This window comes from Cynara cardunculus (assembly GCF_001531365.2).
Source record: "Cynara cardunculus var. scolymus isolate 2C chromosome LG 17, CcrdV1, whole genome shotgun sequence".
Classification (NCBI taxonomy): domain Eukaryota; kingdom Viridiplantae; phylum Streptophyta; class Magnoliopsida; order Asterales; family Asteraceae; genus Cynara; species Cynara cardunculus.
In genome coordinates this window covers 36,253,168-36,278,976 of record NC_037544.1, presented here as the reverse complement: position 1 = coordinate 36,278,976, position 25,809 = coordinate 36,253,168, and the positions used below count along the sequence as shown (strand labels likewise).

General features: G+C 35.8%; 2 protein-coding genes across 3 annotated transcripts; one reads left to right on the top strand and one right to left on the bottom strand.

The window, feature by feature from the left end:
* Positions 1-4,734: 4,734 nt before the first annotated feature.
* Positions 4,735-10,840, bottom strand: LOC112500034 (rho guanine nucleotide exchange factor 8-like). The gene is made up of 8 exons (XM_025103296.1): positions 10,657-10,840; positions 10,466-10,591; positions 9,762-9,916; positions 7,848-7,922; positions 7,262-7,528; positions 5,815-6,132; positions 4,895-5,106; positions 4,735-4,849 (listed from the first exon to the last, which is right to left on the bottom strand). The coding sequence occupies exons 1-8, from the start codon at positions 10,838-10,840 to the stop codon at positions 4,735-4,737; spliced, it is 1,452 nt and encodes a 483-aa protein (XP_024959064.1).
* Positions 10,841-11,702: 862 nt separating this feature from the next.
* LOC112500268 (protein CONTINUOUS VASCULAR RING 1-like) lies at positions 11,703-21,502 on the top strand. 2 transcript variants are annotated; one of them, XM_025103696.1, is made up of 8 exons: positions 11,720-11,796; positions 11,897-12,104; positions 14,151-14,203; positions 15,181-15,290; positions 16,122-16,289; positions 17,480-17,577; positions 20,531-20,657; positions 21,137-21,502. In XM_025103696.1, exons 2-8 carry the CDS (start codon positions 11,967-11,969, stop codon positions 21,223-21,225), a joined length of 783 nt encoding a protein of 260 aa, XP_024959464.1. In that variant the 5' UTR covers positions 11,720-11,796; positions 11,897-11,966; the 3' UTR covers positions 21,226-21,502. The 2 variants fall into 2 exon arrangements, with proteins under 2 accessions (XP_024959462.1, XP_024959464.1); XM_025103694.1 differs by having other exon boundaries at positions 11,703-12,104.
* Positions 21,503-25,809: the final 4,307 nt, after the last annotated feature.

The following is a 25,809-nucleotide window of genomic DNA, read 5'->3' as shown; positions in this document are numbered from 1 at the left end:
TAAGGGAGACACATGATACAAAATCATTCAGAGGGTTTGTAGAACCGTTAAGAGGCAGACTTTTTTTTGTCAAACATGATTCATCTCTTAATAGTTCAGAGGTTGTCTCTTAATAGAACTATTAAGAGGTAAACAAACAACCCCTTAGTCTCCATTTTATTACGTAGAATGGTATGCATTTTTTCATGGATTTGGCTCTGGCTCAAACGTCTACCTATTTTATCTCTTAACCTTGAGCGTATTTGTGTTTTGACTTTTTGTCTTTTTTTAAATCACCGTTTATGCAATGACATGTGGGATAGAAATTGAAAGGGAAAAACCTTTCCTCTTAATGTCGATTCCTGTTGAACCTTAACCTTTCTTCACAAATCTCTGTTGGTCAATTCCAGTGGACAACCCTGTTCTCATCGACGTTAAACCCTCCATGTATTATCGACAAACACTTGCACCCTCTCACAACTACACATACAATATACACACAGGGACCAAAACGACAGTGTACTCCCCACGTCATCTCTCCAATTCCTCCTTGTCATAACTCCGCACCTAACCCGCTAGTTTTTTGGTTGTTGTCCCCTTACCCATGAGTTTGATCTTCTCTATATGTATAGGATAAATGGAGATGGTCATCCATGAGGGTCAGAATGCAGGGGTCAACGTGAGTGCAACAACGAGTATGGGGTGTTGTAGTGGTTGGAGTTGCAGCGGTGGGGAAGAGGTGGAAGGTGGACGGTGGTTACGATGGGGAAGATAAGGTAACAATGAGGATGGGGACCTTTTGTCTTCACATCTTCAAATCAGCTACTTTGGACCTTATGTCTTCACATCTTCAATCGGTGCATGGAGATCTTCCTTCAATTGGCTAGTAGCTTCAAAACATCTCCAATATTCAAATAAACTACTTTGGAGTTTTGGTGTGTAATTTAGACAGTTGATCCACAGTATCGTATCAATGACCTTCTGTCTTCACATCAGCTAGTCTTCGATTTTGTCAACTGCTTTAAGCGTGTACCAAGAAACCAATAACTACTAGGTGTTGACATGATAGAGGAACAAACCGGTGGGTCATCACCAAATCAATAGGTGATCCAACAGTACTTCATTAAACTGCTGGGTAAAACGAAACATTCATAAAACAAAAAATAGATAAAAAAGAGGGAGATCGGTGGCAAGGGGCAACGACGACGATGGAGGAGGTAGGGGGAGCGATGTCGTTGGCTGTGAAAAGAGCGATGTCGTTGGGTACGAGGGGTTAGAATCAGTAGGGTTTGCACATAGTAAAATAGATTTAAGTTTTTTTTTTTTTACTTTAAAACATTTATAGCCAATTACAAGTATTTTTTGGGTTAAAAAATCGAGGTAACGAATTCTTAAAAGTTCAGAGGTTAATCATTTAAAATTTGAAACTTCATTGGGTTCTCTTTTTTGACTTTTCTTTGTATGAAATTATATAAAAAGAATTATTGACACGTTTTTTTCAATTGGAATCTACAATAGACATGGCTGATTCGACGTGTATAATTATTACATAAAAATAGATTGGTCTCACGTGATCTCGAATATTTTTTATAATATATAATTACATAGAGCTAAAATACCGATGAAAATAAATAATAATATACTCTTTAAAGAAGGAATTGATCGTTTAAAAGTCCATCTAAAGATACCCTAAGGGCTGTTTACCAAACACTTAACCGAGTAAGTGCTTATTAAGTCACATTATCTTACCAGATGAATATGACAGGGACCAAGAATCTTACCCGGTAAGAGCGAGGCAAGGACCGAAAGTCTTATCCGGTAAGTGAGAACGATGACTTTTACCATGGTTAGCACTTACTAGGTAAATTGTTGTATTCACTGCAGTTTTGGTGGACTAAAATCTTACCGGTAAGAAAGTGATAGTGTTAAATTTTACCAGTAAACGCTTACCGGGTAAGTGTTTTATAAACGACTCCTTAGGCATATTTTTTTAAATACTTAGAGGAAAATGATTATTTTTATTAATTTCTGTTTAAATAAATGTTCAGAAATAAAAAATAAAAATAAAATTTGTTTGCATTTGGCGGTTGAAGTTGCAACTGGTTCCAGATGATTCACTATCGGAGAACTTCAGAAATCAGGTTTACCGATGCAGAATCCGTCGATTTTGATTTAGGGTTTAACAGGGTCAACCAAAATGTATTAGGGTTCGAGTTAGTGTTTGATTTTGGAGATTCAGCGGAGGCAGGAGGCTAAGGTCCAGTTGATTTTGACGATAGCTTGGTTTAGAGCTACGATGACTCCATTTTGACGATTGTGGCTAGGGTTCAAACTTGGTGCAGAGGCTGCAAACAGGGAGCAGCGGTGGAGCCCGGTGGAATCGGTAAGACAATGCTCTCTGATACAATATAGTCAATGCTCTACATTCGGTTTATATAATTCTACTGTATATATGACACACACACACATACACGAGTTATACAGAAAACACACGTTTAGCATTGAAAATGTAAGATCCCACATTGTTGGGAGGGGAACAGATGTTGCCTTATAAAGACGTGATACCTCCTCTATCAGGGGCTTTTTAAAAACTTGAGTCCAGGTGCGTGTGTGGACAAAGCGGACAATATCTAGTACGGTTGGCCTGAGATGTTATAGAAATACTTAAATAAGCTGAACTTACTGCAATGCTTTTGGCATATGTATCCTATTGATGAAAATTTTGTTTGTGGTGTGTGTATGCATAGGTATATGTATGGGATTTTAGAGGGCAAGACTATAACAATTGGTTATAGGGAATATCACGATTAGTTCTTTGTTCTAAATGTATAATTTACTTGCATCCATACAACGGGCTAATAATCATTCGTACTGGAAATTTGATCTTCGTTTTATGATTACAATGTTCACTTATTGATTGTGTTGGTCCATATCTCTTTCTTAATATTATCTTTAATGGAAGATTTTACAGTGTTGCAGAACTGTTGATTTTGCAAAGGAGTTGAGAGCCAACTTATTACTTAAGCCGCTTATCAGGCCAACGTATTTGCATATCCCTCCTAACAGATAATGAGCATATGAATGGTATTTGCAAGAACTGATAGTAAGGTGACCGTTTGCTTCATCTTCACAATGTTGCTTTTACTCTTATGCATACCCAACTGCTTATACATTTTTCTTTATTATAGTAAGGTTAAAACTTGTCTGGGTTGAAAATTCATATAGTAGTTTGAAATTTTCACTACTTCTCATGGTTTTAAAATATCGTTTGAGGCGTATGCCTTGAGGCGAGGCGGCCTAAAACCGCACCTGAGGACCCTGGACGAGGCTTACGCCTTGGTTCAGTGAGGCGTGAGGCAGTGTCGAGGCATATGCCTCAGGATGATCTATAGTAGTATAAGCGTCTTTTTGTTATTTAAAAAAAAACTAAAACTCAAAGCCTAATGGCTCAAATGTGTAGTTTTAATATTTTAAAACCCAAAAAATTTGAACTTTCTTCACTCAATCAAAAAGTGTGGTATGACCCTTCTTCTTCCCTCAAGCAACTGATCTTTCCACACCCTCTCAGCCTATCTTACAGCTTCACTCTTTCTTCTGTTAGGAACCACTGAACCACCGCCTCTTAGTAATGTAGTATTATATATATATATATATATATATACATATGCATATAGGTATGGGTTCCGATGATAAGGAGAGTTAAGATGAGAAATGTAAGAAGGGATCCCCACCCTTGGATGTACATTAGGATGGGATGCACATTAGGATGAGATGCACCAGATCAATCCCCTTATCAAGCACGATTCATGTGTGGGTTTGAGATTAAAGGTGATCAAGGGTCAGATCCCTTCTTACGCTTCTCATCTTAACTCTCATTCTCACCCGATCTTTCGTCTATAATATATATACATACTTTGGTGTATATATATTTCCGCCTCGGGGCTTACGCCTCAGACCTCCTCACCTCGTTGAAGGAAAACGCCTTGAGGCCCATTTCCACCTTATAAAACCTTGCTACTTCTTTTAACATTATTTTGTTCTTTAGGATAACATTTATTTCCACATGTGGATTTTGATTCACATCCACAGTGTAATTTGTTTTCTTGATTCTTTATGATGATAGGATCTGTACAACTAGAGACTTGTCTCAGTTTTGATTAAGACACCAATAAATAGTAGACTTGTTACAACTACTACTCAAATAAGGTGGATTTTGTTGGAAGATAGCCTTTGAAAAATAGCCTAGGCCAACACCATCCTTAAGAATGATTTGGTACCAAACCAAACCAAACGAGCCCAATACTTCCCAGCCAGAGGTGGGTTTTGGGTGGGGTAAGATGTAAGCATATTTGACATCTTCCGCAAAGAGTAGAGTGGTTGTTTATGAGAAGACCCCCGACTTGTGAAAAATGTGCAAAAGAGAGAATTGCATAGAAGATAAATTTGAAAAGCTAGTTACAAGTAAGCAATATCATACAAATATAAGCACGTGAAAGAAAAACACAACCAAGGTAAAGAAACTATACACCCTTGGTTTCTGGTAACCTAACTAACAACTCACTAATCCTATCCCCCACCCTCCACCTCTCCAAATCCCCTATAATTAGTCAGGGTCTTCTAGGATTTAATCTTAGGATGTAGAGCAATGAAGAAGAAAGCACCCAACCACGAGAAGAGTTTGAGTTTAAAGCTTGATCTATAACTCAATAATTAGAACATTAGAGGATTTTAATATGTTCTAAAAAGCAACAAAACTTAAGTCACTATTTGAAAACTCAAACCCAGTGGGGTATAGTAACTCATACTTCTCTTTGAACTATGTATAGGTTTGGTTGCAACCTTGGCGTTGGTTGGTTCTTCATTAAGTAGTTATCGGAGAAGTATTATCTAAGATTCTCCTTGATCCGACCCCCACCCCATGAAATCTGATATTGTCGTCGATGTAGGTGTTCCTGTAGGAGTGTGACGTGGAGTTTGACCAGGTGTGTGATCAGATGTTGGTGATTTATTTGCCTCATTTTGTGCCAATTCATCTGCATAGAGTACGTCCTCTATACGGTTCATCACCGTGTTCGCCAAACTCTCCAATACTCTTGAGTAGCTCTCCAAAACCGCGTGACCAACATCCTACATAGTTCAGAAATCGGGAAGTTATCGTGTAGTTGGCTACCCTTTATGCTTGTCAGCAGATGGGAATATGTAGAGAGGAGTTGCAAGTTATTTAGGAGAACATCCTTCTAACAATTTTTTTAAATGCATGACCTTCTGACAGATTTTGAGACATTCTTGTGTTAGGAAGAAGAATTCTTGTGTTAGGGAGAGGCATTCTTGTTAGAGTCCCACATAGGCTAGACTTGGACCATTTCCCCTCTATATATGTTGGAATCCCTCTTCTCTCCTCAAGGGCTCTTTTGGAGTGATCTGGGGGTTCCACATATTCTCACATGGTATCAGAGCCAAGATGTTGCCACTCTAGGGGACCAACACAATGGTTAGCCCCTCTCGACACTTTGGGACAATTTGTGTCCATCTATCCTCTGTTGGAGGGGGCGTGTTGGAGTCCACATCGGCTAGACTTGGACCATTTCCCCTCTATATATGTTGGAACCTACCTTCTCTCCTCGGGGCTCTTTTGGAGAGTGATCTGGGGGTTCCACATATTCTCACAATTCTTCAGTTAGGCGAAGGTGTTCTTAAATATGTCATAAGGTAATGCATATAAAAGAAATCTGTTAGAAGGTTATTCTCCTAAATAGTTTTTTCCTCTTTGACTCCTGATAAATCTTTAGCCATTGAACAGGAAAAAAAGAAGGAAAAATGATTTTTTTTTCATACTTTATTGGACTCGATTTTGCAAATGTCTAGTGACGATTGTGGAAGTCCTGGGAATCGTTGTTTGAGTAGGAGTAAAACAGTTTCAGCTCTCTCTTCGAAAAGCTCTCTCTTCTCCATTTTCATGGATGAACCCCACGATCTCGACTCCTTTTGATGCATCTTTCTCTTCCATATGACTATTGAAGCTTCCATTTTGTTCTTTAAGTCAAGTATTTTGTGCTCCGATGACAAGTCGATGGTTGCTAGGAATTGCCCAGGGTCGAAAAACTCAACTGTGATGCTCTTATAGATTGCATCTCCAAGGCTATCTCGACCATTCTGTTCGGAAATAACACAGGTTACATATTAGTCAATGTAACCACTGTAAAATGTATAGTAGCCAAAAGTACCAAACCACAAAATTGATATTGTTCGGCAGTTCGGTTTGGTTCGTGGTTTTGAACCAAACTGTTTATATGTATAAGTTTAAACTGATCAATATTGTGTAAGATTGATCTACTTATTAAACTAATGCAACTTTAAGGCTATGTTTGGCAAACTAGCTGATAAGCTAGCTCTTGGCTCATAAACTAGTTGTTAGCTGAAAAACAAGTTGTTACATAATAAACTAGTCATGTTTGGTAAAAATTAGCTAATAAGTCATATGACAATGTAAAATGACTTAAAAGACACGTTTTTTGGTCATTTATGTAAAATAAAAGGGGCGAGATTGGAAAATTTTGAACAAAAAGTATGTAGCTTATTGAAAAGCTATTTGAAGTAGTTAAAAAAGAGGTAGCTTAGGGCTTACCAAATGGGTCTTTTTCAATAAGTTAAAAAACAATGGTTGCCAAACATGGCCTAAGTTTGATGTTATAATGATAGAAGCAGGTTCAGGGGAAAACCCCTAAAAAATGAAAAACTAAGGAACTCCCTGATAACCATTCTTCTAGACGGTACACACATGTGTACACAATAATTGTTTTTGTTTTTTATGTGCATGTTATGCACGTGTGCATACAAGACAAATTGCTCACAAGTGACTTGTATGCACATGTTCATACCTTCCAGATGAACGGTTACCAGGGTGTTTCTCCGTTTTTTATTTTTTTGCGGTTTTCCCCTAAACCTCACCCTATAATGATAATAATCTATAATGAGAAAAATAACCCACTAGTTTTTTGTAGCCCAATTTTTATATCATAACGTGAAAAGCTTGCAAACCAAGTAGCAGATGGAAATGAAGAGTACCATGCGTACATACACGTTGTACAACCCATGAAGCTAACCACTGAAACAATGAAGCTAACGCTTGAAACAATGAAAATGGCCGACTGCTGCATTCATTCTGTTTACAGAAGGATTTTCAAGGCAATTAATTAGCCAATGTAGGAGCAGTAGTCCAGCTTTCCAGGGTTGTACACGTTGCATATTTAGTTGTATTTTTTTTTCGTATTACAGGTTGTACCTTGGGGAGATCGTCTATGTAATTCTCGGGGATCTCCATTTCCGCAAGTACTTCGGCATTTATGGCCATCGAAGCTTTCAAGACTTGATTGGCACAATCTTTTTGCTTTTGCATCCATTTTCTTGATTCTTCTGAGAGCCCTCCTGGAGGAACTTTCACTGTAGGTAACCACCATTTATCGCTTCTTTGTACTCCTTTTTCGGATTCATTTGCGTCTTTAGATACGTACCAAAATTCTTTCTGATCCTTGAAATTGTCTAGACAATCCTGAAACATGTTTTCATATCATCATTTTAGCTATATTTTCTAATTAGATTCATTGACTTGGGATCATGTGAGACCAGACTGTTTTCATGAAAACCATGGGATCACAAAATAACACTGAAACTTCACAGCAAAACATTGTGAAGGTACAAAAAACATCAAACCTTCACAACGGAAACACTGCGATGGCCTTCACAGTGTTACGCTGTGAAGGTTCAATGTTATTTATGTGGTCTCACGGGCCTCACGAAAACATGCATGTCTCACGTGAACCAACCCTTAAATTCATTTGTTTATAAAACTTGACATTATGAATCATTACTGTGAGCATCTTGTCAAGCTTCTGTAGCGCAGGAATGTTCATGAGCAAATCTTTTCTTTGTTTTGTTACCATAATCTGCATATCTGAATTGCATGTTAGGAACCTGAGCTACAAAACACACACAATCACCTTATAAAATTCATACACACACATACACTGTTCGGATATGGTACCCAAAAGAGGTCAATATGCTTCACTAAGAACTCAAGCCCGAAATGAGCTGGCTAATAAGCCGATCAGAGAATACCATGTGTTGCCTCAACAGTAGGATGATGGGCATCCACAAGGGTGCATTTGGTATCTAGATAGGACATGAGACGGGACCGAATAACTGTTCAACATTTAGTAAGATAGGACGTGACAAGACAGATAAAATGACCAATTTACCCCTAATTAATTTATGTAATTTGTTAAATTATAATAAAATAAATATTTTTCTAACAATATATATTATTAGAAAGTTTTTGTTCAAAACGATTAAAATAACACCAAAATAAAAAGTTTATGTTGTTTCCAATTTTTATTTTATTAATTTCCTATATTATTATTTTATTATTATTAATATTTAATAAATTTCATAAAATTAACCAAAATATAGAAACCGCATAAAAAAATATTTTTTAACAGTAAAGTAACTGTTTAAAGAGCATAAAATACAATAAATAAAATCTAAAGAATGATTAAAATGTAAAAGGAGAGGCATATTTGTTCTAGAAGAGAATTCGGTTCTGTTTTGAGGTTATATTGGTAAAATATAGGTCTGTTCCACCTTGTTCTACGGGTGGGATGGAATATGCCTGATCCACTTTGTTCCTATTTCACATAAGAGTCCTGCCAAACGTGTGAAACAATGATCTTTGTTCTGTTATGTCGTGTCCCGTGTACCAAACGCATCCTAAAGGAGGTCGCACGCTCATACTTGGGAACGACCACTTACTTCCGACTCACATTGATTTACCTCCCATAATGGTTGTGGGACCGATGTGGTAGGAGCACTCCAAAGGGTGGCGTCTACCCTTTTTTTTCTGAACGGGCAAATTGAGGAGTCCTCCTTGGAAGGCAAAAAGGCCTAAGGAACTTATTGGAAAAGCCCTCTTTGGTAAGCCATAAGCTAGCTTTTTGAAAAGCTACTTCAAATAGCTTATTGGGGCTTCTTTTCACTTTTTTTTTCTTTCTAGATATACCCCTTCTATTTTACATAAATTCCCTCTATCTATTCTTTTAGGTCATTTTACATTGTCATCTAGTTTTTACCAAATGTGACTAGTTTATAAGCTAGTTTGCCAAACATAACCTTTGGGGCTGTTTGGTTGGTTTTCCATTAAGTCCTTTATGGACAAAGATGTCTGTGTGGATTAAGTTGTTTGTATAGATTGGGAAAGTTTTTGTTTGGGAGGGTATCATAGATGAAAGGAGCGTGTTCTTTAATTGGGAGGGGCAAGTTTGGAAAAAATTGGCTTTCTGCATAAAACCTCGGATAGAAGCTTACTGAATAAGCCACTTTCTATATCATTAAGTCACTATCAAACAGTCATGTATAGCTGACCGAATAAGCTGTGAGTCCCATTAAGCTCATTAAGCTGCTAACATATAAGCCCTTTGTCTTGTTGGGATTATTAGCCTCTTGCTCGAGGTTTGAGGCCTTGTCTAGTATATTGGCCGATAATGGCCGATACAGGGAGCCCATCTCCAAGAGGCCGCATAACGGTAAATGGGCTCCATTGTTTGGCCATTATGGGCATGTCTACATCCTCCCCTCCCAGACCCAGCTTCTTGTGGGATTTTTACTGGGTTCCTTTAGTTTATCTAGCCATTATGCGCTTTTGACTGGTGGTGCGTTACTAGCCAGAGTGTGAAGCATATTCCGATATACTGACCATTTGGGTACCATATCCTAACTTAAAGGTAGATGACCTCCATATTTGATCCATCTCTGGCCGTATGTTGGTAGGGGACAAACTCCACGATATGATCAGTCACGGATAGGAGCCAACGGACTTCTTTTCTCCACCTCATTTTTCGATCTTCTGGCATTGGTTCTAGTTTACGTTGTTCTCCAAACACCGAAGCTGCAAATTGTTCACGAAAGTTAAGAAAACTTCTTGTTTTTAACTCTTAACGAATTAAACAAGCTATCATTAATAAGATACTTTACAGAACGTAAGTTTATAGGACCAAACTATAAAGCGTCCTATAAACCTATTGTAACACTTTTAGATAAAACGTTTTTTGTTTGGTTCTATAAAGTATTTTATTAGGACGCTTAGGCATTTTAGGCGTCCTATAAAACCAATTTTTGTTGTACTGGTTCTAGTTTATGTTGTTCTCCAAACACCGGAGCTGCAAATTGTTCACGAAAGTTAAGAAAACTTGTCGTTTTTTACTTTTAGGGTGCGTTTGGTATCTAGACAAGACAGGACAAAATGGAACAACTGTTTAGCATTTGGTAAGACGGAACTGGATAAGATAGAACAAATAAAATGACCAATTTACTCCTAACGTGACACAATGATCCCTGTTCTGTTCTATTCTGTTTTGTTTTGTTATATTCTCTCCTGTGTACCAAATGCATCCTTAATGAATTGAACAAGCCTTCGTTTGTAAACTAGCTGAATTACCAGCAAGATTTGTGATGGCATTCGATAGAGCCAAAGCTGATGAAACCCCTTTCCCTCCACCTGACATATCTTCTCCTAAAAGCAGCTTAGAAAACTTTTCTTTCATCTGTTCCAAATCTACAAAACCTGAAAATCCTTTTTTTCTTAAAAAACCGTCTTATCGAGCAAAAACGAAGTCGTTACAAACTTACCCGTTTTCAGCTTTTCTTTAACGGTTTCCGATTTTTCTTGTTCTGTACTTTTATCCGAATCTGACGTGCTGCTGTCTTCTTGTTTAACATCTGCAGATTTTTCGACATCCGTTGTGGATTGTTCGACGTCCATCGTTTCTTCTTCTTCTTCATGGGTTTCCAAGGTTTGTTCTTCGTCCGCCATTTTTTCTTGTCGAAAATTTCAATTTTTTTGTACTTTCTTTATAATCCCTTTAGGATTTATCAAAGAATGATCAAGGGATACATGAAAACGGATTCATATATGAACCTATTTTTACTCAAATTCCAGAATTAAAAATGCTGAAAAAAACCCACTTTTCCTAAAGAAATTGGTAGAAAAGTGGGATTGTGAAACAAATTTTTTTGGTGAAAATTGAAAGCATTTTTGGGTGGATGAATGGTAGTTTGATCGGTTTTTCTGTGGGTATGTCCCAAGTTTTTTGTTTGTGGTCTTTCTATTTTTAGAAAGTTCATGGAGGATTGAGATTTGTGGGGTCAATGTTTTTTATGAAATAAGAGTTGTGTATTTACTACACCAAATAAATGGGTGATTAATCTTGTCATTATATCTACTAAATTACCCAATTATTTATAGGGTACTCGAATAATGCAACGAGATACATCTCGATTTTAATGTTTTATTTTATTTTCTTTGTCCCAGTTAATGTTATAATACAGTTTTATGTGATTTTGAGAAAATAATAATGTTTTATTTTTAAATAATATATAAATATAAAGATATCATAAAAAATTGAAAAGAAAATATTAATATTAATACGAACATACTATTTAAAATTTTCTATTTTTGTTTATAAAATCATCACTCATCAAAGGTGCTACAATATCATTTTGTTTTGTACATTGTATATGTTTTAAAACTACACATAAGTTTTCGTTGGTATATTTTGAAAATAACTATTTCTTATTAAATTTCCCAATTATAAACCCTTTCTTTTGGGTTTTTGTTGTTTTAATTTCGATGGGTTTGATTCTCTTCATTCACATATATTCTTTGCCCAAAGGGTGTCATTGCCGTTGACTCCTTTAATCGCATTTGCCCATCACCAATTTGCAGCCTATCAAGATTTCTAGGGTTTACTAATTTGGCAGCGTTGAATGGTTCGCCCCCTTTTACTAACAACAAATTTCTTGAACTCTTCACATGCCCCATCTTTTAATTTCAATATAAAATTCAACCTGTTTCTGGTTATATCTGTAGACCACGAGATCTTTCGACGACATTCATTTTTTATGAATTTTCAAGAAAAGTCTTAGATAGAGAGAGAGTAATGGGCGATGAAAAATCACCAGTTAGCAGAGATCGGGAGCTGCTTATTCCGGTCGCCAACACCGTCGACGATGACGACGGCGCGTCTTCAAAACCCTCACCTTCTTCGAATTCATCATCTCATCACGCCGGCCGTGAGGTATCTCTCTCTCTCTCCATATATATATATATATGCTTAATTGGGTTTTGGATTTTGAAACTACCTGACTCTGGTTATGGTTTTAGTTGGATTTATTTGTTATGAACTTTTTATAGGATCGTAATGGGTTTCTGTTAATTGTATTGTTTGTTCTCTCAATTGGTTTGTAGTATTTTTGTGTAACTAGAAGATTGGGTATTGATTAGGGTTCTAGATTTGAGGTTTATGGGGATAGAATTGAAACCTTGAGTTGCTAGTGTCAAGATGGATTGAATTTGAATACCTTTTCGACGAATCAGATATACTTAGGAGTGAAGGGTTGAGGGTTTAATAACTATAAATATTTATGTAGAGAAAATGGTACATCAAAGCTGTGGCATGTTGCCAGAAACAACTAAGGGCCTGTCTGTTACCAGCTTAATGAGCTTAATGGGACTCGCAACTTATTCCATCAGCTATACACGACTGTTTGGTAGTGGCTTCATGGTATAGAAAGTGGCTTATTTAGTAAGCTTCTAGGGGATTTTTTGAAACCTGCCTTTCCCAATTAAAAAACATCCCCTAAGGGGTTGTTTGGTTGGTTTTCCATTAAGTTTGGTTGGTTTTTCATTAAGTCTTGTATGGATAAAGGTGTCTCTGTGTGGATTAATCTGTCTGTATAGACTTGAAAGGTTTTCCCTTAGATGGAAGGAACATGTTTTTTAATTGGAAGTGATAGGTTTGGAAAAAACTTGGATTTTTGCATAAAGCTCCCTTCTAGAAGCTTACTGAATAAGCCACTTTATATATCATTAAGCCACTACCAGTTAGACATGTATAGCTGATTGAATAAGTTGTGAGTCCCATTAAGCTTATTAAGCTGCCAACAAACATGCCTTAAAGGGCATATGATTCATAAAAGCAGAATCCCCGTTTCAGAACTCAGGGATTAAATTGAAATATGAAGTTATGTGAGGTTTCAACTGGTAGCCTGAGATGATTTTGGTGAACCTGAAATTTTGAGTTGGACTCATAGATGTACATTTTGGAGAGAGCATACAAGGAAGAGGGAAATGGGTAGTTTGGTTTTAGTTGTGCCTTGCCTCATCCAAACATTGATGAATGGATTTAAATTTTACTTTGCAACGAGAGTATATATCTTAGGCTCCTAATTCTACCAGGGACCTTTTCATTTTTGTGTTTGATAAAAATACAGTGACGACACTTGGGTTTCATTTGGTACATTGAACATGACAGAACATAACAAAGATCATTGATCCATGTTTGACATGACTTTTATGTGGAATAGAGTGGAAGAGGCGTGTTCCACCCCCATGGAACAAGGTGGAAAAAGTCTATATTTTACCAACATACCCTCAAAATAAAACATATATCTCTTCTAAAACATCAAATACATCTCCCTCTTTACATTTTATCCATTCTTTAAATTTTAATTTTTCGTATTTTATCCTCTTTAAACTTTCATTTTACAGTCCTCAAAATATTATTGTTATAAGTTTTCTGTATTTGGTTAATTATGTAGTTTATTAAATATTAATAATAAAAAATAATATAAAAAAGGTATAAAATAAAATTTGGAAGTTAATAAACTTCATATTTTGGTGTCATTTTAATCGGCTTGACGAAAACTTTCTAATGATATATTTTGTTATAAAAAATATTTATTTTATTATGACTTAATAAGTTACAAAAATTAATCAAAATATAGAAAAGATATAAACAACCCATTAGGTGTAAATTTGTCGTTTTACCATTCATGTCCTGTCCACTCCTGTCTTACCAGACGCTTAACAATTGTCATGTTCTGTCTAGTCTTGTTCTATCTGGATACCAAACTCACCCTTATGGAATTAGGATTATGTTTTCTTGTAGAGTTCAATACTATTTGTTTTTTATAATAGCGACAATCTTCCATCTGTTAATGAAACCTACCTAACTCATGATTTTGATCATAACAGTCCTGGCAACGACCTTAAAATTACAATGTTACGGATGTGGCTTTTACTTTATGCTAACGAGCTTGTTTACGTCATTATTTTCATGTAGACTTTCTCCAAAGTTGTCCGGAGTTGGGCGTCCAAAAAGTTCATGACGGGATGGTATGCACATTTTCCCTTCTCCATGATCTTTTTTTTGCAGTTGAAACTGATGTTTTTATAACTTTTTTATGATGAACATCTAGAAGTATTTCAAAAGATCTAGGAGAAGATACCTGACTAGGTGAACCTTTTCTCCGCGGTCGTTCGTTCTCCCATTGGTAATTAATGTGCCAATGCCCAATGGGATTGTTTGTTAGCAACTTAATGAGATTAATATGACTCACAGCTTATTTGGTCAGCTATACATGACTGTTTGGTAATGGCTTAATGATATAGGAAGTGGCTTATTCAGTCAGCTTCTAGAGGTGAGCTTTATGCAAAAAGCCAAGGATTTTCCTAACCTTTTCTCCTAATTAAAAAAAACGTTTCTTCCATCTATGAGAAAACCTTCCAAACCAAAAACCTTCCCAATCTATACAAACAGATTAATCCACACAGGCAGCTTTATCCATACAGAACTTAATGGAAAACCAACCAAACAGTCCCTAAAAACCGAGCTTCAGTGCTATAATTCCCTAAAATGCCCTTCCGTTAATGATATGCCGACTACAAAAGAATCATCTTTTGTTTTAAATGGTTAACTTAACTTGGAGACGACCAATATCCACAGCAAAACAAACAAAAATGTTGAAACAAACCAGAAACCAGTAGATATCAACCCCATTATGTTGTCCTCTTTGTCCATACCTCGGCTCACGGTTTAAAAACGCATTCAGTAGAGGAAGTATTCAGTCTCTTATAAAGCAACCTTAGTCCCTCTCCCTAACCGATGCAGGATCTTACACCCATGGACAGGAACCCACCAACAAATCAGAGTAATCCGAGCTTGAATGCTATAATTTGTTGAACCAAGGCCAGTCAAATCCATATCATTTCACTTAATTCAACACTTACTTTTAGAGCTACTATGGATTTAGTTCGGAATGTTGGATACGTGCATTGTCTCACTTTTTGCATGCTTTTGATCCTTTTTGCAGTGTCATCCTATTGCCAATAGCTATTACTTTCTACATAACATGGTGGTTTATACATTTTGTGGACGGGTTTTTCTCTCCAATCTATGTTCAACTTGGCATAGATATATTTGGTGAGCACATGCTTGTTTTGTTTTCGCCTTTCGGTTGATATATTGAGCATTTTATGAAATTATTTTTCCGGTTGTTCCTTAACAGGAGAACTGTTCAATGTTTGGTGAGATAGGACAGGGGTAGTAAAATGACCAATTTACCTCTAATGAGTTGTATATTTTTTCTATATTTTGATTAATTTATATAATTAATTAAATTATAATAAAATAAATATTTTTAATAATGAAATATATCATTATAAAGTGTTTCTCAAGACGATTAAAGTGACGTGAAAACATGAAGTTTATAAACTTCCAAATTTTATTTTATACATTTTCTAGATTGTTTTTTGTTATTAATATTTAATAAATTACATAAACTAACCAAGATACATAAAATGTATAAAAACAATATTTGAGGACGATAAAGTGAAATTTAAAGAAAATAAAATTTAAAGAGGGACTCTTTTTGATGTTTTAGAAGAGAATTAAGTTTTATCTTAAGGATGTATTAGTAAAATGTAGGCTTGTTCCATGAGGTGGGGGTGGAGCATGCGTGTTCCACTTTGTGCATAAACCAAGTGTACATAAACCAAGTGACTTCGAAGGTGCGGCAAGATGCATGCAGACCTCTATCCCAAAGGGGTAGAGAGGCATTAATAATCACTATTTTTATTTCCAAATTTAAACATATATGACATTTGTAATGCTTGAAGTTTAAAGTGAGTGTAAACATAGGCAAGTTGAGTAACTAGTTGGACGTATCACCGACCTCTATCTAATTTTTAACTTATGCCAATAACCCTGCTCGCATCTCGGGTGTAACCTTGATCGTTTTCAATTTGTTTTTAGGCCTTGGATTTATAACGTCCATAATGTTCATATTCTTGGTTGGGGTATTCATGTCGTCATGGTTGGGTGCATCCGTTCTAAGCCTTGGAGAATGGTTCATCAAACGAATGCCATTTGTTCGTCATATCTACAATGCCTCCAAGCAAATTAGTGCTGCTATATCTCCAGGTTCGTAGTGCTTCATTTTCTTGTGTTATACTAGTTTGGTTGGTTTTCCATTAAGTCATGTATGGATAAAGCTGTCTGTGTGGATTAATCTGTCTGCATAGATTGGAAATATTTTTGTTTAGGATGGGTTTTTTTTTTGCAGATGGAAGTAACAAAATTTTAAATTGGGAGGGGTAGGTTTGGAAAAACTTGGCTTTCTGCATAAAGCTCTCTCTAAAAACTTACTAAATAAGCCACTTTCTATATCACGAAGCCACTACCAAAGAGTCATGTATAGCTGACTACATAAGCCGAGTCTCATTAAGCTCATTAAGCTGCTAACAAACATGCCCTTTCTGTATCGATAAAGTTGTCTATGTGGATTAATCTATCTGTATGGATTGGAAAAGTTTTTGTTTGGGAGGTTTTTTTGGGTAGATGGAAGAGCGTGTTTTTTAATTGGGAGGGGTGGGTTGGGAAAAAACTTGGCTTTTTGCGTAAACCTCTTCTCTAGAAGCTTACTGAATAAGCCACTTTCTATATTACTAAGCCACTTTCTATATTACTAAGCCACTACCAAACATTCGTTTATAGCTGACCAAATAAGCTGTAGTCTCATTAAGCTCTTTAAGCTACTATCAAACAGGCCCAAGTGTCTTAGGGGCTGTTTAAACGCTTACCTGGTAAGCGCTTGCACGTTTGGGAAAAAATTGGCTTTCTGCATAAAACTCTCCTCTAGAAGCTTACTGAATAAGCCACTTTTCATCACTAAGCCAGTCATGTATAGCTGACCGAATAAGCTGCGAGTCTCATTAAACTCATAAAGCTGCTAATAAACAGGCTTAAGTGTCTTAGGGGCTGTTTACTAAATGCTTACACGGTAAGCGCTTACCGGGCCATTTATCTTAAGGATGAACATGACAAAGGTCAAGGATTTATACCGGGTAAGTGCTTATTGGGTAAACTTATCACATGCAATACCGTTCTGATGGAGTACAATCTTACCCGGTAAAGTAAGTTAGAGTGCTTACCGGATAAGCATTTGGGTAAACGGCCCCTTAGCTTCCAATTCTACCCTTAATTATGAATGGAGAAATTCATTACTTCCTATATTATTAAAGTTAAAATTGTCATTTAGTTCATTAAAGAGTGTTATAATTACAAATTTCTAAACCGTGTGCCTTTTTCATCATTATTTGTTAATATTGCAGATCAGAACACACAAGCGTTTAAGGAAGTCGCTATCATTAGACATCCTCGTATTGGTGAATACGCATTTGGGTTCATTACTTCATCCGTCATTCTTCAGGTTTCATCCTTAAACCTAATATGGGAATTGGGATAAAAGTACCGTTAGTTATATGATTTTCATTTTTGTGGACCCCGCCTATAAGGATCGACAATCAAATACACAATACGTACTTTTAAACAAGTCCCGTAAATCCCAAGTAGAGATGGCCAAGCGTGGCCCGGGACCGGTTACATTTTTTATGAAAATTCAAGGCTCGGCCCGAGATCGGTTTATGGGACCGGGACTGGGTTATAAATTGGTTCGTTTTTAAAAAAGATTTAAGTTTTTATAAATTATATATCAAGTTTTTCAAGATTTCTACAAGATTTTCTAGTTTTTTTACCAAAAACTTCAAGTGTGTTTTTGAGTTTTTCAAGTTATTTTCAAGTGTTCTGATACTAAATTTCAATAATCGTAATTATAGAAACATTTGCAACATTTTTGTGTGAAACAGATTTAAAGTGTATTTGAATGACCCAATTAGAAATTTTAAAGTGTATTTCAATAAGATATTATACCCTATGCTGTTATATCGGTCAGAATACGAAATATCGGTCAGGACCGATATTCGATATATCGGTTATATCGGTGATATGTCGTTGATATATCGGAAATATCGGTTAACATAATATTTCTTAGAATTATACATATAATATGCATTAATTAGAGTTTAGAAATATAGTTTCAAAATTAAAATAAAACATCACATCATCTAAAGTGTTCAAAAACAAGCTAATCACAAGCAATAGGTTCGGCATCCGAGTCAACATCATCCAATACATTCACTTCTTCGTTTAGGTTAGCTTCCCAATTTTCCTCTTCGTCCCCTTCATCTCCAACATGATGATCATCATCATCATCTCTATAGCGCTCCCTTTTACTTCTTGTACTTGGTCCAACTTCTTCATTACCTCCCATTGCTTCTCGTACATCCGACCAAAGGAGGCCATCTCTTGCATCCACAAACTCTTGGAGCTCAACGTCGGATGGAACCACCCAATCATTATTTTCTTCAACATCTCTCAAGAAAATAGGATTTGAAGACTTGCTATCCTTAAGAGATTTGTAGCGCCTCTCCAATCTTTTGTTATATTGAATGAAGACAAGATCATTCAACTTCTTTTGCAAAAGGCAATTTCTCTTCTTAGAGTGCAACTGAAATGATAATTGATAAATTTAAAACCATAACTTGAATTTAAGTTTCATTTGTGCTAATATATTTTCCATAACAAAGAAAACTTACATGATCAAATGCATTCCAATTCCTCTCACAAGGAGAAGCGCTACAGGTTTGGCTTAGAACACTAATCGCAAATTGTTGGAGCAAGGGTGTGTCGATGCCATAAGAACGCCACCATACATCTACGTTTTATAGGTATATTAAGTGAATAAAAGAACACAAATATATATATATATATATATATATATATATATTATGATTATATCCTATTATCATACTTACGTGGTGCTACTTTAGCTCTATTCCTTATGGCAGCCGCAGATCCAAATTGCCCCGATATCTCGACATATTGATTGAGTTCCATCCGTAAAGTATCATTTTTTTCTTCATCACGCACAAGTCGGTCAATTGCCTCGTATAGTCCCGTCTTGTGAGTAAGGTGTTCTTTCAACCTAGTGATCCCTCCACTCATTTTTTTATCTCATAAGGTACACCATATATTTTTTTTTTTGGTTGGATCTTTCCATACCCCCCATTCCCAAGCCATATCACCACTAACGCATTTTGTACCCGCGTCTGATGAAGTAGTAGTAGTAATCGGGGTCACAGATGCCCTTGAAGATTGACCCCCTTCTCTACTTTCCATTGCTTTGTTTAGTAATTAAGTTGTAACTTCTAAGTTCTAACTTCTAACTTCTAACTAAGATAAATAAGAATAATTAAGTGAGTGGGTGGGTGATAGGACTTAGGAGTTAGGACATAAGAGTAAGACCTCGAGGCTGGACCAGGAACTGTTGAGGGACAGAGGGAGTCACCAGGAACTCTCAGGTGGCTGCTGTTGCTGTTGCTGTCGCTGCATAAACTCAGGGAGTCACCAAGGAACTCAGGTGCTGTCGATTGCTGTTGCTGTTGCTGACTTGCTGTCGATTGCTGTTGTTGCTGTCGATTACTCGTACGAGAAAAGATGATTGCTGACTTGCTGTCGATTGCTGTTGTTGCTGTCGATTACTCGTACGAGAAAAGATGATTGCTGACTTGCTGTCGATTGCTGACTTGCTGTTGTTGCTGGTTGCTGTCGATTACTCGGTTCGTTCCTCGAGTCGTAAAGATGAAAAAGAAAGGGAATGGAAGCAGACCGTTGGCGTGAAGCGGTGAAGGAAATTAGCAGATTTTTGAGACCTAACTTATCCAAAAAATCTAAGCCCATAAAATAAGAGAAGCCCAAAAAATCTAAGCCTATAAAATGAGAGAAGCCCAAAAAATCGAACCCTAAAAAATATCGATATATCGGTCGATATTTACCTCAAAATATCGGTAAATATCGGGAAAAAATCGGACAATATCGCCGATATTATCGGGAACGATATTTTGGGCGATATTTACGAACCGATATTTTTTCTAAGGCCGATATCCGATATCGCCGATATATCGACGATATATCGCGATTTTTACAGCATAGATTATACCTTCAACCAAATTTTTATATGTTTAAAATTGATTTTTGAGAGAAAAAAATGGCACCGATTTGGACCTGGCCCGGGCCTGGGACCGAGACCGGTGTCAGTTCTAGGGACCGGGTTTGTATTTGGAGAAAGGAACGGGTGTTTTTGTTCGGGACCAGTTGCGAAAGGAAAATCTTGAACCGAGACCAGATTTTAGCCATCTCTAATCCCAAGCATGTACCCCATCCCACCCGGACGGGGTAGACCTTTCGTATACCCTGTTTACGTTGTGGTATTGCACCTCTTTTTTAGTTCTTATATAAATTACTCTTATTTTCGGGGATTACAGAATTATTCGGGGGAGGAGGAGCTATATTCCGTATATGTCCCAACAAACCATCTTTACATCGGTGATATCTTCTTGGTGAATTCGAGGGACGTTATTAGACCGAACTTATCCGTTCGTGAAGGAATTGGTGAGTTTTTCGATCCTTTTCTTTATTAAACAACTAAATGACAGTTTTACCCTTGGTAATGGAAAACATGGACTTTATGTTTGAAAGTGGGCACTTATTTCGGGACTGAGGGAGCATGTCAAATGTCTAAAATAACCTTTAAATAGGTAATTGTAATTATTTTACTTTGTTAATCAACTAAATAACAGTTTTACCTTTAGTCATGGAGGGAGTAACGAATTTATCCATCTCAACCTTAAGGGTAGATTTGGAAAAATAAAAACTTACTTTTGAAAGTGGACATTTATCTTGGGACCGATGGAGTATGTCGAGTGTCTAAAATAACCTTTAAATAGGTAATCGTTGCAATTTTGGTGGAACGAATGGACTTACTTCATCTTGATACATTAGATATCTTTTATAACAAGGGCAAAAACGTCAAATCACATCTTTTTACGGCAGTAAGGCGACATTTGTTGTTTTTTTTTTCTGTGGTGCAGAAATTGTGGTATCCGGGGGCATGTCAATGCCGCAAATACTATCGACACTGGACTCGAGTGTAAACGTGGACAGACCGAGAAACAACTGAATGTAAGTCGAGCGAGAGTTCTTCTGAGCCATTTAGGATCGAACAATGGTTTGTTGTCGGGTTTATCTAAATACCGGAATGTGATTGCATATTAGCGTAGAGAAATAGTCGTTGATAATAGTCGATCGATCGATAGGAAGTTGTATGATTTCTCTGTTATTTGTTTTGTACATGTAGCTTTCAGATGAAATTACGTAGATAAAAAGATAGGTTTTGATGTTTGAAAAAGGTTTCTTTACCAAATTTTAATGGATTTTGCTTTGGGTTTGTTATTCTATTCGTTACGTTTACGGGTACGTTTGGTATGCAGACAGTATTGGACTGAATTCTTCCAATATCAATAGGTTGATTGTTTCGTACTGGAAAAGTAGCAGTTCGTGCTAGGGATGTTCATGGGTTGGGTTGATCGGTTGAAAACATTTGAACAACCTAACCTAATGTCTGCGGTTTGAAAAATCTTAACCCAAGTCAAACTAAAGTGCAACCCGACCCAAAACCGTACGGGTTGGTTGTGTTGGTCAGGTTGATATTTTGGTACATTAAAATATTCTTCTAATTTTGTATATGTTATTTTTTCACTTATAATTTCTTTTTCATCATCAAACATTTGATACAAGTTATGTCTATTTTTTACATATATCACATTCAATTAGTTTTCTTAATTTACATATATATGTTTATAGTTACTTAACATATATACGAATGAGTTATATATAAATAGAAAATATATTGAAAATATGTATATATGAAGAGCGTACGTGATAGTGTAATTGTCTAATGTATATATTAATAGATATTCAACAATCATATTAAATCCAAGAAATAAAAGGATATCGGGTTCATCGCGTGGGGTTAGGTTCAAATAATAGTAACTCAATATCAATCCAATACCTACGATTTGAAAATTTTACAACTCGATTAGACATCGGGTTGCTTCGAGTTGAGTTATTTCGCGTTGGGTTGATCGGGTTGGTCGGGTTTTTTGAGCACCCCTAGTTCGTGCAGTCAATCCCCCTCTCATTTTTACGTCCCCATGGTCTCTGTGTGGCGACATGGGCACTGTCTTGCAGAGAGGTTCGGTGAAATAGATATATCTAGGTGAAGATGCAGACGTATTAGGGTTTTAATTTTCTCGTTATATTTTAATAATTTACCAATTTTGTCTCATCTAATGTTACACCAAATGTAGGATAATACGTTTTTGTACAGATTTATATACATCTTGCCTTTTGTAGAGCCTAGAGGTGGACTTGGTATGGTACCAAGGTTTTTTTCCTTGATACCGTGTACCAACCAGTTATAATTGGTACGTAAAATTCTATACAGTTACAAACCAATTGGGAGGACAGATTTGGAAAAAGTTCGGCTTTGCTCCCCTAGAAGCTTATTGAATACGTCACTTTCTATATCATTAAGTCACGGCCAAACAGTCATGTATAGTTTCTCCTAATAAACTATGCGTCTTATTAAGCTGCTAACAAATATATACCTTAGGTATTGCAGTTGTTTTTCTTGATGTTATTCAGTTGCGTTTATAACGTTTACAAACTACTTCGAAGTAATATTATTTTTGGACACAATTTGAAGTACTTCGTTGTTTGCTTTTAAGTATTATATCGTCGTAACGATTCTAAATTGCTAAAAATAACGATTAGTAATAATAAGTAAATGAAATAAATAAATAAATTTAGTTAAAAATACGTCGTGTCAAATAATATACATACATTTTTGTACTCGATTTTTAAAACGTCGTTTTGTATTTAGTAATTAACCGTTGAAAAGATATACACCCAATTGCCCGTATATATGTTACTAAGAGGATGTTTGACAGTTGTTGAATGATTTTGTGCAAAATGATTAAGGGGGTGTTTGGGATTGCTTATTTAAAACAACTTATGTTTTTTTTTGTAAAAGTGCTTATTAACTTATGTGGTATCAAATCGGAGTTAAATAAAACAGGGTTAAATTTGTAAACTGGTAATAAGCAGTTTTTCTAAAGTCAGGAAGGATTAACTTATCAAAAACAACTTATTACCGGTTTGGCATTGGTATAAGCAGTTTTTTTTTTCTTATCCAAACACCAGAAAACAGCTTATCATCAGTACCAGACTAAAATAAGTTAAAAATCAGCTTTTATAAGTAATCCCCAACACCCCCTAAGTGGTCAGAATGATTAAGAAGCACTTATAATATAGCGCAAAACGAAATATAATTGTTTAATAATTATTTAGAATGAAACTAGGGTGCTGAATGGTTAAGGGGGACCTAAGATACAAATCATTCAGTGGGTTTTAGAACCATTAAGAGGCAGACTTTTTTTTGGCAAACAAAGATTCGTCTCTTAGCAATTCAGATGTTGCCTCTTAATGGAACTATTAAGAGGTAAACAAACAACCCCTAAGTTGAATAAGCTTTGATCTGATTGACGATTGTATTTCAACATTATTTTGTTCTTTTGACTTATATGTTTTAGTCATGTTAGAATCTCACATCGGTTAGACTTCGACTAATTTTCCATTATACGTGGGAACCTCATTTCTCTCTTCAAGTGCTCTTTTGGAAAGTAACTAATTGGGTTTCACATATTCTCACATGGTATCAGAGCCAAGATCTAACACTCTAGTGACTCAACACGCTAGAGAAATTTGTACTCTCTTGGCCCTTCACCAGTCTGGCCCCTCGCCCCCGGCCTCGGCCTCGGTCCCAGGGGGTACGGGAATTAACATCCCGTCCCTGATTTATTTTCTGATCAAACCTCAATCCTCGTTCTCAATCAAGACCTAATTTTAGAAAATAAATAATATATACACATATATTATATAAAATATATTAATAAAATTATATACCGGGTATGGGGCAGGGCGGGGGATATGCTATCTGGCCCCGGCCCCAACCCCGGTTTGAGTCTACTGGGGACCCCAGGTCTCGGGACCCGTTTTAGCGAGAAATCCCCGTCCCCGTTCGATTCGGGTGAGCCAGGTTCCACACCGGGTCAGGGCAAATCACCATCCCTAGGCGTGTTAGAGTCACACATAAGCTAGACTTCCACCACTTCTCAACTACATATGTTGGAACTTTCTTTCTCTAGTCAATGACGCTTTTAAAGAGTAACCAATAGGGTTCCACATATTCTCACAAGTCAATCGTATAAATTGACTTTTAAGGTTGTTTACTTGTAACTTAATGAACTTAACGCGTTAAGCAGATTATGCTATCAAGCATACAAGAGTGTTTCTTATGGCTTTATTATTAAGCCGTTAAACCAAAATAATTATATGAAACAAGACAGGATCCACCGTGTCACCATTAAGCAACATCAAACGAATTAATACCATAAAGCCAATCCCAATGAATAGTGAAGCTTCATAGGGTCAATCGAAATATGATCGAAAGAAAAAATCTCTATTTGATAGCGCTTCTTCCTATATCTATGAATTCCGTTGGACCCAAAAATGATACATTTGGAAGAATCCGTTCGGTCTTTCAATATCAATAGGTTGATTGTTTCGCTTCTGCTCAAACTCATTAATCTCTCATCCCTGAGACAGACAAATTTATCCAGATAGAAAAATTAACTTATAAATGGCTTGAAAACCTTCAATTATATATATATATATATATATATAGAGAGAGAGAGAGAGAGAGAGAGGTTGGTTATTATACAACCCTTGACATTTGTGCAACCAATACAACCCAATCTTAACCGTCCATTTCATTTGATTAATATGTGATTTCATAGAAGTTTTGATTGTTTTCTTAGAAGTTTTGATTGTTTTCTAATATAAAGTATTGATCATAATTAATGAACCATATTCATCTTCCATAAATATTCAAATTATAATAAATGAACTTTCATCATTTCCATAAATATCTCAATTTATTGAGTTGCATTAGTTGTACAAATACGACGGGTTGTATTTGAAACAAACTATATATATATATATAGGTGCGATCAAATGCAAACCATCCCTTTTGTGCAAACCCTACAAACCAATCTCATCAATCCATTTTTTTGATCAATGTTCATGATTAAAATGTGTTATATTAAGAAAGTAAAAAAGATATAAAAATAAATAAAAGGTTTAATATTTAATCAAGAAGGGACAAAATTGACAAACCATTGTTATTAATAATAATTACTTGTAAATTGAAAAAAAAAATATTGATTCTTTTGTTACTATGACAATGAAATAAATAATTTTATAAGAAATAAATTATTACAAATAGACTTTATAATTGATGTAGTGTTTTTTATTTAATAAGAGAATATAAAATATTAATGATAATAATTATATATTAAAATAAATTAATTTACAGCTCCCATAAAAACATTTATTATATTTAATTTTTCATATTTAAAAACAATTAAAACATTACCAAGATTCATTGACCATTACAAAGTAAAATAACATTCATACCCATATTTATTAAAAATAAAGAAAAAAATATGGAATTTTTTTATTGGTTGAAAGTGGCTTCGATAGTTTACATGAAATAGACGGTTTGCAATCTAAACCCCCTCCTCTCTCTCTCTCTCTCTCTATATATATATATATATATATATATATATATATATATATATAT